Source organism: Athene cunicularia, assembly GCF_003259725.1.
Source record: "Athene cunicularia isolate RWA chromosome 17 unlocalized genomic scaffold, athCun1 chr17_part1, whole genome shotgun sequence".
NCBI lineage: Eukaryota > Metazoa > Chordata > Aves > Strigiformes > Strigidae > Athene > Athene cunicularia.
This window is the reverse complement of record NW_020799122.1, coordinates 5,598,706-5,616,737: the sequence shown is the minus strand read 5'-3', so window position 1 is coordinate 5,616,737 and position 18,032 is coordinate 5,598,706. Positions and strand designations below refer to the sequence as shown.

Here is an 18,032-nt window from a genome sequence, read left to right as displayed (position 1 = left end):
GTGCGGGAGAGGTAGCGGCGGTGCGGGCGGCCCGAGGCTTGCGATGGAAGAAGGCGAGGCGTGGTGAGGCCGGACCGCAGGAGCCCCCCGTCCCGCTCCCTCGCCCCAAGGAGCCTGCCGGGCCCAGAGCCGCCTCCGCTTCGCCTTGCGAGCTGACATGGTTTCAGCGTACTTGATCCTGCTAAGACTTCAGCGATACTTGAAGCCCAATACGTGGCTCTTTGGCCTTCGCTAACTCAATGCTATGCAAAAGAAAAGGAGGAAAAAAAAAGAAACCTTGACACTGGTTGCAGTGGGAATGGCTGTTTCCTGCCCTGGGTGAGCCTACATGTGGTTTCTTGCTTGTGAGATGAACTAACTCTCCTTTACCCCGTGGAAGACACACTACATATGGCAGCCTGAAATTTTGGTAACGCTTGGTCATTACTAAGCAGTTGGAACTTTGACTCGTTTCGATTTTTTTGCATAAAGCCACCTAAGGAGCCTTGTTGCCATCTTCAAAAGCATTGGAGGAATCGGCGCTTGTCTTAATTCTTTGCCTCAAGTGACTTTATCACGCAGTGAGTGCAACCAACGCACCCACCTAAAATACGTTCGCCTTCAAAGCTCCTTCCCAACCTGGAAGATCAGGGATCACAGACTTCTTCAAAAACTTCTCATCCTCGGATAGGCTGCCCATTGTTACTTTATGGGGCAGCAGCCTGGAAAAGTTCTTGGGGACCAAAGGAGGCCAAGTCTGCCCGCCCTGCACTTCATCAAAGGAGCAGGGAAGAAGGAGTCATCGAGGCATGGGGGCCCACACTGTAACGTCTTTGTCGAACATGGTAAGAGGTTTCCATTGGTTTAATTTTGATTTGCCAAGATTGATGCAATACGGATTTGTTCAAGGGCACGGTGTGGATACAGAGATATTATACTTTATGGAAGTCTTTTGTTTTCTCTCCCTTGCTTCTTAATGCAAATCTTCTGTGATTGTTTGTTAAGAAAATACTTGGCTCAGATTGCTTGGAACCTGGGCAGAGGTTATTGTACAGCTAAATTGGAATACAAGGAAGTAACTTCTTAACGTTGTAAATGTTTATCATTTCTGCCTTAGGTATGTTCTGTTTTACAGTCTGGGAAAGTGTTTCATCCTTTTCGAGTTGTCTTTCGCAGGTATAGACTAACCACAGCTGATGGTGAGGCTGTGGTCAGCGACAAGTGTTCTTTATTTTTACAATAGGGACTTTGCTATTTGGGGGGGCAAAAAAGAAGACTGCTTTTGGAAAGTTTGTGGATACTGCTGTTGTGAAAACTGGTTGGAATAAAACAGTTTCTTGTTAATTTGTTTAGTGCGTTTACAGTGCTTTTGGTTAGTGGTTTCTCATAGCCAGTTAAGCCTTCATCTCCTGCTGTGATGGGTTTAAGTGCTGGAGGGTGAAAGTGGCTAAGTTAGGGGTACAGCAATTCTGTCACTTGCCAGTCTTCCACAAATTAAGAGGGGACTGAGAATTTCAAGAAAGAAGCCAGATAAAAAGCTCAGTAGGACTCAGAGGTAGGTTTAGTGACTTGTTTCAAATGTTGCTATTTTTTCTTTAAAAAAAAGAAAAAACAAATGACCAAAGAAATTGTAAACTGAAGGCATCTACAAAAGCGAGGCACAGAAATGAACTTTCACCAAAATTTTTTGGAGTAATCCTTGCTTTTACACAATGCTTTTTTAATTCTAATGTGCTTTGAGAAAACATGCTACTGGCTGCTATCTTCAGCTGGAGAATGGGGTTTTGACAAAGCTGCTGCAAAAGTTTTGTCCCCTTGAGGAATTTTATTTGTGAACAAAACAAAACTGCATCTGTAATCTCTGTATAAATGAAAATTGAAGTATATGCTGTGGCTGAGAACACAGTCTACTTAGTGGAAAAGTTTTGATTCAGTTTTGTTTGAGCTGGACTTTGCTTCCAAACTTTTTCTCATTCTGTGTTTCTAGAAGGGCCCAAGAAATCCTGTGCAGTGTTCAGCGAAGACACAGACAGAGATCCTGTGTATGTACTACTGTGTTGAAATATGTTTTGAGTTACATAGATGTTTTCTTTTAATTCTCCATACAATGTTTGTACACTGAGGAAATTAAGGAAATTCAGGAAAGGTTAGAGAATGTAAGGGCTCACTTGGCCCTCTGATAAACCTGCTGCTGGATTTTTCCAAGCCATGTTTTCAGTCCTCTGATACAGCCGCTCCTCCACCCCCAGTTTGGTTGCTGCTTTTACTACTTTGGACAGAGTTTCAAGGTCAGATGAGATACAGTGAGAGTGCTAACTGCAAGCAGTAAAGTATTCTACCTACCTTTGGTGTTTTGATGTAGCAGAAGGGCCAAAAATGCTCCTTTTTGATCATCTAACAGGAATAGGCAGATGGTAACTTCTTGCCAGTACGACCTGAGGTCAGAAGATCCTAGCACATTTGCAAAGAAAAATAGCGTCTATGTCCATGCACCATATGTCCACAAGAGACCTCAGTGTCTTGATTTAGAAAAGAATAAACTTGAAAGGGGACATCAAGGCCAGGACATCTGTTAAGAGAACTGTGGAAGATCAGCCTCGCTTATCCACATGAGGAAAAGTTTCTTTCTGTGGGTGTATGAAATGGTTCTTCCAAGTACAGACAGTAGAAGGCTGTACCACCATTATTTGTTGTTCAGCTCTGTTTTGAGTTTGGGCTCCACCTATCCTGAAAAATGCTATCTTAAAATACCTGGAAAATTGCAGAGGGGAAAAAGTTCATTTTAGAAAGTTCTTTTCCCTATATTTTTTTATATTTACCTCTATTTTTATTTCTATTTCCCTCTATTTTTTTTAATTCAGAATTTGTCTTTGAAATATATGGTCTGACATACTTTATAATTAATGGACAGAATTGTGTTCAGTGTTTTCAGTCCTATTTAGATATGGTGTCACAGTCTGTAGTTCATAAAAATAGATTGGCATTTTTTTCAGGGCTTAAATTTTTGCATATTTGTCTTTCAGTTTTTTCATTACACAGTTTCTTCTAAATGCCAAACACCATATCTGGTTTCTCTGTCACATTGTGGGAACTAGTTTGTCCCAGGAAAATCACGTTTCTTCCTTTTCGTAACGAAGAAATGCTTAAGGAGAAATTCCAAGGTGGGCTGCTTAAAGTAAACCCCTTGAGATAGTTGAATTCTTAAAGGTACTTGTTTGAAGTTCCTGTGTGTTAAAACGTATGAGAAAACAAAGGAAAAGCAGAGTTGATAGTAGCGTGGCTGTCCTGTTATGGTTGCATTTTGGTAAAACTGTTTCCTGATCCTGTTTCAGTGGGACCACTACCTGCTGAGTTCTACTAAGGCTCATTCAGCAAATGCTTAGTGATTTTTTCAGAGCACTGAAGACCTTAATTGTTTCAGTGATATCGAATCTTAGCTGAAAGGGTTAAGTGAATATTATCAGATACTAACAGTGTAAAGCAAAATAACTTTCAGGGTAGTAATTCCATTTCTCAGTTGTCATGCTCTCCGCAGCACTCAGAGCAATGCATCCAGAGGCTTTTGAAAAGCAAGGAGGCAACTGGCCAGAAATCAGCTCTGCTGGTGGTCAAATGTTCTGTGAGAGTAATGCAGAAAGGCTCTAAATTTTGTCATGAGTTGACAATTGAGAAGTGCATTAAGGGGAAAAAATAAAATCTATGGGCAAGTTTTGGGCTTCTTTCTTTTGTATTGCTGCCTTCTCTACTAAGGGTGTTTTACAAGCCTGAGTTCATGCTGCTACGGTTACCCTGGGCAGCAGAGTAGCCCTTGACAGGATTTTACAGATTTCATTTTGACGCAGATTACTCCATCTCTTAGACTGCTTGCAAGCTTGAAATTGAGAGAAGGTATAAAAGGCAACATTTGTCTCTTCTTCTGTGCTTTTCTCAGCTGAGAACTGAGTCTGTAGTGACTGCTTTTTGGGTCTATCCAACTGAGAGAAAAGCTGTGGTCAGTAGGCAGTTAATAGGAAAGACTTTATCAATGCATTTCAGAGTTTACATGCTAGTGTGTCTTGTGCCTTTACAGCACATTAATCTCAGCAAAACTCAAACTTCTGAAAAGAACAGCGTGTTCCCACAGGGCTCAAGTCTGATCCCAGAGCTGACAGTAGTTAACTGGAGTGCTCGGCAAACACCCCACCTTCTACAACTGTCTTGGGTAGGTGTTGCTGTGCTGAGTGATGAGCAGATCCCCTGAAGCATCTTGGTAAAACGGTATCTCCAAGGAAAAGCAGCACCTGAAAGCTTAAAAAATGAATTCTAACGATTAGACCTGTGATGCTGAGGTGAGGAAGAGATGGTAGGATAACTCTTTAGCGAGAGAGTGGATTTGGTCCACAGCTTTAAATTCCGTTTACTGCACAACTGACTGTTGTGATGCTGCTTGGTCAGCAGCAGAGCAGTGTTCTGAGGGGTGAAATCCTGAGCAGTGGTTGTCTCCTTGTGCGAGCCTGAAGGGCTGAGTTTATATATAGTCTTTGCTGTGGAAATTGTGACAGTGACTGGAAACAGGGACCATCCTTCCATGGGCACGTTGGTGGGAACTGGAGTGTGATTTTTGGATTTAACAATGCAAAATTAACGGTAAATAATATCTTGAAATATAGGTCTTTCAAATGATGCTACAGTTTGATGTACATATTTTCTGTCATTGGTGCCAGTCTTGCTGTGGCAGTCAGAGAAATGATTGATTTGTGAGGAAGAAGAAACTTTCTGAAGGGGTTTTGAGTATGAGACTTTCTTATGCGCTGCTTCTCGTGACATAGAACGGATCACTGATAGATATCAGCCTGGTCTTAAAACTTTTTAATTCTGCAAAGCAATACGAATATGGCTAACTGTGAAGTTGGTAGAAAGAGAACTTTCTTTTTGAATCTGTGTTACACCTTTACACTACCAGGGAGCGATAGTTGTTCAGCTTTGAGCTTTAAGTATCTTTAGAATATAGTTGATAAAGCATTCACACAAGAATGTTCTTTTCTTAGTCTCTTGTAGTGATAAAATGTGGTCTTTCTGATAGTTTCTCTTGCAGCAGATAAGTGATAGGGAAGCTTAACGGAGCTGTTCACCTTACTGTAAAGAGATGAACTCCAGGAACTGAATCCATTTTTCTAATACCTTTGGTGCTGAATATAGCTGAAGTGAGACTGCAACAGTCTCTTTCATATTGGCTCTGAACTTTTTTTCTTACAAGGGTGCTGAAAGCTTTAGTGCTTTAATTAGAGAGTAATTGCACAGAACAGATCCATAGCATAAGCTTGTCACAGCTGCCAGTTGGAGACATGCCCTATGAAATTCACTATTAGGAAAAAAAAAATTAAAGTGTCTTTTTCTATATTATTGACTGCAAATTGATTTTCAAGAGTCTTTAGGTTTAATAATCTACCTTGTTTTATACTGTCAAATTTCATGTTTGGATTGTGAAAATGAGTAGATTACTTTGTAATTGGTTCCTTCCTCAGGGCTTGGTGATTGACCAGCATATATGAGTATATACTACAGTATATACTGTTATAATTATATTGGTGTTTATTATTTTAATGAAATGCTGATAATTTTCATACCATGAATTTTCCTACATAATTCCAGGGAGGTTTCTGTTGTTGTAAAATATTATTAACTGTATGGCTTTGGAATATACTTCTATCAGCTGGATAGTCCAGAGCAGGTCATGCTCAAGCAATAGTACATGATTTTGTACTCGTTATCCTTTATCCTACAGGTGAGCTCAATATATCTTCTTTATATGCAATATACATTTATTAGACAGTCAATTGCCCATACATGGAAATGATTTAAATGAGATTCATTCCATACTAGAACTCTGTTTCTTTAAACCCATGTAGTTACAAACCCTACATTTATCTCTTTCCATTGTTCCTTGGGGCATTTTTATACTTCGTCTCTGCTTCACCAACTGCAAAACCTGAGACTGGAAAGATAGTACTCCTGATTCCGCTTTAGACCATTCACCTGAAATTATATCATTATCATTCGCCTAATAGGAGTCCATAATTTAGAGCCTGCCTTCAGTGTCTCGGGTCTGCATTCTAAACTGACAAAACTTTCTTCGTTGTTAGGTTGGAGATTTAGCAGCTCCCAAACTTTAATTCCATCTCTGTTAGGAGACTTATCCCCAGCTTTTGAGATCATTGTTTATTGTATCCAACTTTGATGTGCTCCAGTGTTAGTCTGGTTAATGCTGACATCGGCTGCACACCAAATGCAGATTTGTTTACGGTCTCTGACTATATCCCTTCTCATCATACAAAGCTATTGCTATATTTTTTCCTGCTCCAATTATGAAATACCAGTAGGTTTTGTTAAGAAGCTCCTCCACAAAACTTGATCTAGGGTTGGAATATGTTAGGAAAGAGACCTAAGACTTGCTAAACTGCTTTTCCACATGCTGAGGTGGAAGATGATGATGATGGGGAAAGGCTAATCCTTTTCTGGGGCAAAAGCAGTTCTGTTTTGTGTACTGACTAATCTTTGATAACTTGCCACATTTAAGCAGTTCATCTCCTTTACGACGAAAGGGTTGTGGTTGCTCGTATGCCAGACTTCCATTAACAGACAGTGCTGGTTCTGCATTCCTATGTACAAATTTTAATAGGAAATACTATGTGAGAAGATCAGGACAGGAAGGCAAGAGAAAGCTGCGGGGCATTAGAATAGAAATTGTTGCTTGTAAGCAATGATCTCATTCAGCACATTTCAACATTTACCCACAAACTCTCAGTATTTTAAATTAAAGAGTTTAAATCTTAAGCTTGAAAGTGAGAAGTTGCCACAGTCCCATTGCTGAGAGTTGGGAATCCTGAGTTTCATCCCTGGTGCTCTCTGCAGTGGGCTCAGTGGCATGTAGCGAATCACAAGGGTGCAGAAAGGTGAAAATGGCCTTGGAAGGTCTTGTCGGGAGGATTGTTGTTTTAGGGTGGGGATGCTGTTGTGTTGTCTCTTGGAACAACAGGGCTGTGTTTCCAGCTGTGCTTATAGGAACTGTGATAAAGCAGACTAGAAATAAATGGGTATTGTCAGTCCTGGCCAGTTCTGCTCCATTTACTCATGCAGATGCAACTGTAAGCGGTGTCTTGGGAAGGTGTTGGATAAGGAATGCTGTTAACTGATACCAGGCAGTCTGGATGCGTGGCTGCAGTAGTTAGTCCAGACCTTAACATCCAGCTTATACCAGTGGCGTGTCCAGTAAAGGTTCAGAGCGCCCCGCCTTAAGCCTTGGTCCCTGTTTGGAGTATTTAACCATCCCCGGATTTCCCAGAATATTAGTGCAGTTCCATCAGTGCATTTGATCCACACTGTAAGGTTTAAAAGGTGTGGGTGTAAATGTTTGGTATGTTATAGGTGTCATCTCTTTCAGCTATGTAAACTGCTCTGGTTGATTTGCCTTCATGCAGACTGAAGGAAGTGTTTAAAATACTACTGTCCTTCTGGAGTTATTGTTGCAGATGGACTTTGCTTTCCTTTTTCTTTTTTTTTTTTTTTTTTTTTTTTTTTTTGGCAGGGGGAGGGGGCTGCCTTCTATCTGCAGTGTCTGTTGATGGCTGTATAAAGAGCGCCAGTGTCTTCACCCAGCAGTCTCTTGTCATTTCAGATGTACTGTGCCATTCTGGTGAGGAGTAGTAAGTCTTCTTATAAAAAGGTCTGTTGTGAATCGCAGAAGTCCATTACTGTAGAAACGTGCAGAGCGGTTTCAGCAGAAGTGAGAGGGACTCTTGTTACTTTGCTTTCGTTGACTGTCACCTTGGTCAACTCTTATCCTGCTCTATGCTGATTTAAGATCAATCTAAACAACCTGTAGAGGTTATTAATCTGCTTACCAGAATATCCATTTTATCAGTTTAAAGAGGAATCTTGGACAAAAAGGGTAATGAACACCCAGACAATGTTAGTTAAGTAAAGCTAAGGCAATGCCTTTCCTTTGTTCGTTCTTTAAATTTGCACATTTAATCCCAGTTCTGAGCTTAGATATTAAGCATAACTTTTTGTGAAATTGCTGGAAGTTGCACCACCCTGATGACAAAATTTGATATGAATCTGCTAAAACTGTGTTTTATGCTCTGGGAGGGGTGGGTTGCCCATTGTAATGACAGGGCAAGCGTGTCCTGAACACCAGCTTGCTTTAGTTTTTGTCTAAAGTACTTTCTGAAGTTAGGCTTGAAGTTAGATTTTTTTTTTTTAAATTCTTTCCCAGAATTTCTTCTTGCTGTTACCAGTTAGGTTGTGAAAGCATAAGCTTGCTTTTCTGCAGAGTGATTGCTGCTAATTTACATGGGCGCAAGCAAGATCATCATTCTTTCATGAGTGAGAAGACTGCCTGATTTATGTTGTGTCATCTCAATGTTCTGTTTTTACCTAATGAATAGAATTTCACAACAGATTATTAATCATTAAGACTTTGGTTTCATTGTGTGTATTAAAGAATCAATATTGCTAGACGTTGCCTGCCTTGAGAAGCTTCTTATCCATTAGTGCCGCTTTTCTAAGGCATTTTGGTTCATTTATCTTTTAGACTGACTTCAGTTCCTACCTTACTCCTACCATATCAACTCGGTACTTCTTGTATGCTTTTCCAGGGCAAGTTGTGTCCAGTCTGCCCCTCGGTAAACTCATCCTTTGAAGTGCTGCCTGATCAGTAGCAAATCCTGTCTGGTCCAGTCTCTCCTTAAAGCTCATAAGGAGTATGTAAAAATAGTAAAGTGCTGAACCTTATTCTCCTGTGGTTTGCAGTCAGTATTTGCATCAAAGAGGGAATGTTGAACTTGGAAGCTGGGAATAATGTGTGATGAAGACAGTATGGAATTCCATATTCCGCTGCCTGTTAAATGCCTGGGTTTGGGGATGGCAAAGCTTGCTGAGGTAGAGAGTCCCCCATTCACTGAGTTGCTGGTTGTTCCCGGTTTGATGTCCATTGGAAGTACAGAGTGACCTGGGCATGTTTCCTGTGTTTCCCATCACACTGATGCTATCTAGGAGGAAACTTCACTTAACTCTACATATCCACAATTTACCAACACACACATGGATTCCATCAGGTTGTTGCTGTGAACCCAATGAGCCGATCAGCTGACAGTCTGCACCTGGCATAACTGATGGCTTTTTCTTTTTTTTTTTTTTCCTCCTTTGGTGTATGTTCCCAGAATAAATAGTGTTGTTTTTCCAGAGGCTGAATGTGTGAATGGTAGTGGGATAAGGACGTGGAAAGTTTAAATCGGAAATTGTTTGGGCTTTCAGGAAATGTTTGCAATTTAATTTGTGTTCATGTTGCCCTGTTTTTAGGTGCTGTTTCTTTTAATGTAACTGGGGAAGGGCTGTTCCTGACTTCTCAGTTTTCTCAGTTTTTGGCTTGAACACAGTGGGTTATCAACAGGGCTGTTATGCAGTGAAGTCCACTGTTTTCACTTGGATTTTTGTGATACCTTTGTAATAAACTGTGAGAAAATTAAAGTGTCGTTTGACGCACTGGCCACCAGGTGTCTTCTTTGAATCTTTTTAATAACTTGCTGTAGTTAAAACAAACGCCCTGCAGTAAGGAGTGTCCTGGAAATGAGCAAAAGTTAATAGCAAGAACCAGTGTCAGAAGTGACAACCATGAATTTCAGAAATAGTGGCTGTCAAGTCTTTTTAGTTAATTTTAGAGCCTATAATCTTTCTGAGCTTGCTTGCTGAAAAAAGAGGTTGATTGGTGATGTTTTCTCTTGCTGTTAGTGGGGAAATCTTGCTCCCTCACCGCTTCAAGCTCCATTTCAGCCCATTCTTTATTTTTTTAAAACAAAACAAATATTTTTCAGTACCGTATTCCTTTTCACTTCTTGCTGTCTTCTACATTTGATCTCATTCCCCCGCGTCATTTGTTATGCCACACCGACTTTTAAAAATGATATACATATATTAAATTGTGTGGTACTCCTAGTATAGAAATCGATTCTGTAAATCCTCCTGCTGCATTGTCCAACATTTCTAAAGATGTGAATGTTTCCTGGTGAGGATGCTCGGAGAATAACTGAAAACAATATTCTTCCTGTTACAGCTATTTATGCAGTTGGTGTTGCCTGAATGTCAGAATTGCTATCACAGAGCTAATTGTGGAGTTACGCTTTTATGAAGTTGTAACAATGCTAACAAAAGCGAAGCTGTAATCTAGTAGTACTCTATTTCACTCAAATCTCTTTTGGGTGGGACGATTTTATAATAATAAGATTTAGTGCATCTAGCAAAATAGTTTAAGCTATAAATATGTATGCTTGAATGGGTTTTTATTATTTTCATTAGGTTTAAGCTCTCTTCATATCCTCTGTAAATCTGACAACGCATAATGTTCATTTAAAAGGTACATTCTAGTTTAGCCAGAATTACTGGAACAGCTATTTTAGAGCTACTGTTGTCTGGCTATACCTAATGTTTGCAAATAGCTTAGGAAAGCTCAAGTGAAATATTTTGAATTAATACCAAGCTGTTATTTCTTCTTAAATATATTTAACTTCATGGATGCATTTAAAATTCTCTGCAATCAAACTTTACTTCTTTTATGACTATTGATGGACTGCATTAAATGTGTTTACTATACACATTTTTTTCCAAATGTGCAGCTATTTAAAACAAAATAGATGCCCTTTACTGGAAGTGAATTGGAGGCAAGACAAAGCTATTCCCATCATTTGATACTGTTGATGTTCATGCAGAAGCTGCAATTTTTTTCAGGTTCTGTGGATTGTCTGTTATGTCTAAATAGTGCCTCCTACACAGAGGTTTGGATGTCAAGGTGCTATCGTGTTTCAGGTTTTAAGTAGTAATTATTGTTATGAGGTGATCACACAGGGTAAGTGTTGCTCAACCCTTCACATTCCATATCATTAGGAAAAAAATCTGTTGGGGAAACTTCAGTCTAATTAGACCTTGCTGCAAGAATTACTGGTACTTTTTATCTAGCTCTTGCTAGAGAGTGAGGCTTTGTATGGTGACAAGTACAATCCTAGGTGCGCCGTGTGTTTTGTATTGCTCGCTAAATACAACTTGCAGATGTATTCTAGGAGTTCATTCTTGAACAGCTGCAGTGACGGGTCTGGAGAAGGCCAAATCCTAAAGGCTGTTACTGGTTTGCAAAACGCACAGAGGTAATAACACCTCTTACGTAAGTAAGTGATATTTTGAGCCAAGCAAAAGGATGAATTAGGATAATAAAGGTTGGATTTTTGGAGGCAAATACTAGCTTTAAATGCTAATATAATCATCTCGGTTACTGCGGTTTTGCCTCTGCAAAGCAAAGGTACTGCATGACATTTCATTGAAGACCTGCCGCACTGTTGATAAGCAGACCTCTCCTGAGAGTAATTGCAAACTTCACTGAGCAGTAACATGGCTTTGTAATAGTGGTAAAAACACAGGATTTGAGGAACATTAAATGAAAATAGCGATCAGTGGTTCATTTAGTATCGGGTAAGGATTCAAAGAACCATGAAATGTTAACATGAAATATTTGCATTTCACTCTTTGGAATAAGTAGCACAAATCCAGTGAGGTGGTTTTGTTCTAATTATGTTACTTTTCCCCAGAAAAGTGAATGTTACAGTGTATTGGCCAGGTTCACATCATTTAGTCCTGCCTAGCTACAGAAGCATTAAAAGCATCAAGGTGAAAGACGCAGACACCAACAGAGCAGATGCTTTCCAGCTCAGACGTCTCCCTCATCTGCACCGTTTCCAAATTAGGAAGTGGTGGGCTTCAGCTGGACTTCGGAACCTGATGATCTGGAGCCCCTGGTATGAAACACATTTCATGGCTACCAGATAGTCTTGAATCACCCGGTGTTGAGGGTGCCTCATCACCCCGGTGTCGGTGAGTCACGACAACGATGGCGGAACGCTGTCTGCCCGTTGATAAAGGAGGGATGTTGTGGTTGAAATGGGGAGATTGCTGGTGGGCTGCATCTGGAATAATTATACCGTGTGGTATCTGAAGTGCTTGGTTGGGCTGAAGTATTTTGGCTGTTCTACCTTTAAATTAGTTTAAATAGCTCCGTGGATGTCACCGTTTTTAAATTCTAGAATTAGAAGGGCGGCAGCTCTTCTGTGGTTATGAGGCTTTCATCTGCTGAAGTTGTATTTTGGAAAGTTGGTGTGCTGCTTGTGAAATGCTCCCCTAAGGCAAATCAGGCCCTTTGGGGAGGGGGACTGAGGACTGGAGCAAACCAGACAGGCATTTTACATTTCAATTATTAATGTAGTACTTTTTATGATTCTCAAATTGGAATTGCTAGCAGCTGAATTTTAAAAATGTAGTACGTCTAAAAATTTTAGAAGTAAAACTAATCCCATGCAAGTAAAGGTGCTCTCTTCTACCTCAGATACCTCTCTACTACAGTCTTACACAATCACGCTTGGATTTGAGTTGTCTTTATCCCTGCTTTGGTGTGTATGTGGTCATAGCCGGGTGCCGTGGAGGTACCCATTTGTGCAGCGTGCGTAAGGGATGAGTCTGGGAGAGCTTTGGATAGTAAGGCCTTACCTAAGGGGAGATGCGCTGAAAAGGTAATTGTAGGATGCCTTTCTGACTTATAAAGAAATTCTGATTTATTTAAGAGGATGCAAATATGCAGTACAATTAAAAATTGTCATCGCGGTTCTTGAATGCAAAGCTGAAAAATGGATTTCTTTAGACGACAACAAATGAGAAGAGAGTGGGTTCATGGACACTTTTTCCTTTCTCCTCTTTCCCCATCAAAATGTGTTTTGTTTTTTTTTTTTTTAAAAGGCAGATTAATTCTTTAGGCAAAGTACTATCAAAAAAAAAAAAAAAAAAAAAAAAAAAAAAAAAAAGGTGTGGGGGAAGGAGATCTGCTGTCAGTGCACCTACACCCTGACACTGTATCGCTGGGGACCTGCTGCCTGGTGAAGCTCTGTGAATGTAGGTCATGCTTGAAACGAAGCCCCACCAGTGCTGGGGATGTTGGTGCTGGCAGCTGCCTGGCTTCATCTCCTCACACCGTGTAGCACCTCTGACTCCTGAGTACAAATCACCTGTCCTGACTCTGGATTTCAGAGGCTAACGCATCAGCCTGAGCATCCTGGGTTTGCTGCTTTGGTGAGGGAATTGCTTTTAGCCGGGGATCATACCAGGAACATTTTATGAAGGAGCTGGCCTCGCCAAGAGTTGGCCTGGGGGTGTTTTATGAGATGCACAAGTAAAAGCAGATAATGGGGACGGGGGGGGAGGCCGACGGAAATGTGCACGGCTTCTCTGGGGCTCTTCTGCCGCTTCCTGCTGCGGGGGTGGTTATGAGCCAGCCTGGATGACAGAGCTCCTGTTATTTTGAAACGTAGTGTACCACAGATAAACCACGACAAGGACCTTCGTTCCTACTTTCCCTTATGCCACCTACGCTTTTCCTCCCACATCTGGCTCTTGCACACAGTAGAAATGAAAACTCTTGCTACCAAAACCAAACCAAATAAAACGGGGAGAAAAAAAAAGCAGATTTTTCTTTATGCCTGACATCAGCTAGTGCTATGTTTGAAAGAATAATTGAGATTTTTTAATTTTTTTTCCCCCAATCATTTCCCCTCAGTGCAGGGATTGTCCTTGGATAAGCAAAATGTACGTTTTCAGGCTGGGTAATTGGGGTTTGTGCAGGTGGTGATTCCAGGACGTGTCAGCAGTGAGGTAAATCAAATGCCGCATCGTTCCTGGTAGTGGGGAACAGCCCTGCACATCACAGGTAGTTAACAAGTACCTGCTTGGTTTGTTCAGAAGTCAAAAACCAGATCCTTTGTCTTTATGGGTTTTATAATCATATCTTGCTCTATAAGCCCATATAAATAGGTAATAAGACTTATTCATAGGAGTGGAAGAGGGTTAAGAAAAGTGTGGAAGTGCTTACTCAGGGCTGGGATAATTTGTGTTTGCTAGTTTAAATTAGAAGTGTTGCCTTTTGTACAGGTAATAGTGCCAATACACAGAATGCTATACACATTAATTTTCCTTTAATTTTTCATTGGAGTAGGAGAAGACTAAACTCTTCTTGTGTAACACTCTCCAGTAGATGCCTATCCGATAGCCGCCTATCATTTGCAAATTAGTGTAATAATCTCCCCTGACACTTCACGCTCATCTTGTAGCGGCTTACCTTTTGTCTTCCAGTATGCTAAAGCTGATTTTTTTTTAAATTTATTTATTTTCTGTTATTTTTTTTGTCTCTACCAGATTGTTGCTTTTCCTCTCAGAGAAGCAACTTTCTGTCTTCAGATTGGATGCTCTTGCAGGTTGGCTGATTGCTTTGTATTCCACTGGACTATGAAAATCCTGCTGTTGAGCTGAAGGAACTGAAATCCTTGTTTAGAAAAGAAAATCATAATTTCTTACTGCCTGCTAGACAAAGCTGTTGGACTGCATTTGCAGGTGACCTGCCAAGGATTTAAAAAAAGAAAAATTGGACTTTATCCTCTTTTTTTTCTGGTTTTAACATGGTCAAAGCTGGCATGAAAAATGGTGCTTTTCTGAGAGGGGCTTTGTCTGCCCTAAGCAGCAAAAAAGAGCAAACCTAATCTTGTTTTTCGTCTTGGGTCAACTTTCAAGCTCTTGGATATATTAGCTTGCCATTGAAAATAGTATTTCTTTCTTTCTGCCCCTTTATGTGAAGGGAAATAGATGCCTTGCCCACTCAGTTTGCTATTTTGACATCTTCTTTCTATAGTCTGTGTAGTTGTTCCTTCCTGCTGCATTTTGGTGCTTAGAGACCTACAGTGTCCTTTTTGGGGCAGCTGTGCTTGAAATGTCAGTGGCACTCTGGTATGTTGATGTGCAGACATCCCTGCTCTCCTCTTCCACCGCAGCCTCGAGCTATTGCTCTAATCACAAGAGTGTTGCAATCTGATTGCTGCTTCTGTAATTAAAGTTCATGTAACTCATGAATAGTCTGATTTTTAGTCAATACTTTGGCAGTCTCTAATGTGCAAAATATTACCTCCGACTGCTTAGCGGAAACAACGAATCAGACCCGTTCTTGGGAAACTTGTTTTTCAGCTTTCTTGATGAGACTGATCAAAGTTTTTACCCAAACTCATCTGTATGACAGGATCATACTGTCTGAGTGAAGCCTGACGGATTATGTAGACAGAAGATTGTTGTGCATTATAATAAAAAGCTTTGTTTTCAAAATCTGTATTTTTCTCTTAGATTGCGATTACATGGGATAAGGCTTTGATTTCCACTTTGTTCTCGCCCGTTGTTGAGGTCTGACCTGGAGCTTGCTGGGAGGCTGGCGGTGTGATTGCAGCACTTTGGTGTAGGACAGACACTCACGACTTCCAGTTCAGACACTTTCTTTCTCGCTCAGCTTGCTGATTTTTATTTATTTTAACAAACAGTAGTAGAAATTGAAGAAACAACGCAGAGGTCTGCCTCTCGGTAATTTTCCTTCTTCCATCAGCCCTGACCAAAACAGCGATGGGAAAGAAGAAACATAATTGTAGCAAAATGTTATGTGTCTCCTTCATACCATAAACCCTGTACTTTAGGAAAGATTGTATTGCTGGATTCAATAGTCCAGAAACATTGTCCTTCCATTTTTTTCATGTTGTCCCTTTCTAGCAAATAATATCTTCATAAGATGCTGTCTGAATTAATGCCTTTTTTTTATATATATATATATATATATGAACAGTTGTATTTCTAGTGTCATAAAATAATCCTTGCAGCTGAGATTGAGTTCATCATTCCATCCATGTTCAAAGAAAATCTTTTAAGGATTACAAAAAGCTAAAAGTCAGGAGGAGGCCATCTTGCTTTTGCGATCCTTAGGGCTTTGAGATTTTGGTTCATAGCACTTGGTTTTTTTTTTTTTACCTCATGACTAGGGACATTTTATCATCCTCCTCTTTCCTGTTCCAAGCAATTACCATTTATTTTATCTTCAAGCAGCAGCCTGTGGCAATAAATTTTAGGAAATTCCTTCCCGCCCTTTATTAAGCCCTACATAATAGCTTCCGCTACTCACTCATACATTCATTAAGAAGAATTAAATGAGTGCTGGCGGCCATTAGCAGAGCGTTTAATAACCTCTCCAAGGGAAGGTGCAGTAGATTGGAATAAATGAACAGGAGCAAAAACAAATGAAATAACTTCACAGAATATGCTCAACTAATTTGTTCTTAAAAACCCAACTTATTTACACGAGTGTAGCACTTTGAAAGGTGCTGGTTTGAGACCCCTGGCAGAAGAGTCCCCAGTTCAGAAGATCTGCAGGCAGTGACAGCGCTTGGCTGTTGTGTCTGATGGAAGGGTTGTGGGCTTTTTAGGGAGAGAAAGGGCATTTTAGTACATCCTGCCCACTTCCCCAGCTGCTGATGCTCTCAGCAAGGCTGATGGCTGTGCTTACGGATTGCAGTGAGGACATTTATCTTGTAGGAACTGGGCCATAGCTAGAAGTTCATCTCATCTGCTCTCAGCCATGCAGCAATCTTTGGGTGCTAGTGATGCCTGATCCCTGCCAGGCTGGGTTACGTGAACTGCTGAGACCTGTTGCCTGTAAGCAAATTACCTCCTCCTCCCTTGGTTCTTAACTTCTGTTTTAAAGAAGATTCACTCTCAGCTGACATTTGGCATGTGAGGGAGTCTAAGTACCCCTAAATGGCTTTTCTGAAATAAAAGTAATTTAGCAGGTGTCACTGCAAGCAATTTGCTTAGGAGATCTCAACATGTGAAGCACCGGGACTAGTGATAGACATGGAGCTGCATGTTTCAGCATGTGGAGGGGCTGAAGAGTTCTGCCACTAGCTCTAGTCCTTCCCACTATTTACAGTATTTTAATGTCCATGTGCATAGTCTGATCTGTGCAGATGAAGGAAAGCCACTGAGACTTGTGTGGATTAAAGTGCTCTTTTAATAGCTTGTGAAGGGGTTTAGCTGGATATGTGCTTCCTCATGGCTTGGTGGAAAATAAACAGAGCTTTAAGGTGATACCAGCTACCGTTTCACCGGTCTGCTCCTTTGTGTAAATTGTGATAGCTGGGCATAGCATGTACATAAGTTACACTTACTATGCCACTGGAAGTCTATCTCAAGCCTTGCTCAGTAGCCTTTAGTGCATGGGGACCTAATACTGCCACATTGTTTTAGTGTACTTCAGAGCTTCAGACTGACTTTTACTTGAAAAATAGAAAAGTTCTAGTAAATAAAAAATGCAAAGACTGTACACTAGTAGTTTTTATGGCTAGCGTTTCATAATGGGAATGCTGACAACCTTAATTTCATTTCACTGTTACCTTTTCTAGAGGTAAAAATACCATGATTCAAATGTCATTTAGGTATTGTGGATGACAGATTTTTTTTTGTTGAGATTTTGTGGGTTTTTTTTTTGCTGTAGTCAGTTCTGATCTCATTTGAGGAGCTCAACAAGTTGAGAACAATGACACAATAATTGCTGTTATTGAACTGAAGATGCATTTTAAGACTCTTTACCTGGATCACTACATTTGATTGATATTTTAATTTGTTTTTTTGGCAGATGAAAGGTAATGAGAATCAGTTTGTAGTTGGAAATATCTACACTGGAGAATTCCCAATATTTTTTATTATTATTTTTTCTCTACTTCCTAGTACATATGCAAGTTTCCTGTTTTAAATTCTTCGTTATATTTTAAGCATCAACAATATATGAATGGAGCAAATCTGCACAAATTCTTTCAATATGTGATATGCTGCTAATATGCTCAGAGTATCTTATTCTAGTCTCCGTGCCAGATAGTATCTTAGATAACGGCTTTCAGACACGTTGTAAATAACATTGGAGAGAGATGGTACGGACATTTGTTTTTAATGTGCAAATGTATATATGAACCTGGTTATTTGCATCACTCTTTGAACTGTCTAATCGCCTTTCGGCTAAGGGAAGAAGTTACTGGGAGAGGGAAAGATTTTGACTGAACAGATTGGTTTTGGATGTGTCTCGTGCTGTGATACATGGACAACAAAGTGTTACTTACAGCAGAAATGAGCCT

General features: G+C 40.3%; 1 protein-coding gene across 3 annotated transcripts in view; it reads left to right on the top strand.

The window, feature by feature from the left end:
• Window positions 1–6: 6 nt before the first annotated feature.
• The window catches only part of ABL1 (ABL proto-oncogene 1, non-receptor tyrosine kinase), an 82,833-nt gene continuing 64,807 nt past the window's right edge, over window positions 7–18,032 (top strand). For 2 of the 3 annotated variants that reach the window (XM_026860410.1, XM_026860407.1), the window contains exon 1: window positions 7–824. In XM_026860410.1, the coding sequence (XP_026716211.1) occupies window positions 789–824 (36 nt within the window). In that variant the 5' untranslated portion in view covers window positions 7–788. The remainder of the gene's footprint in view (window positions 825–18,032) is intronic. The other variant, XM_026860408.1, reaches the window with a different exon arrangement.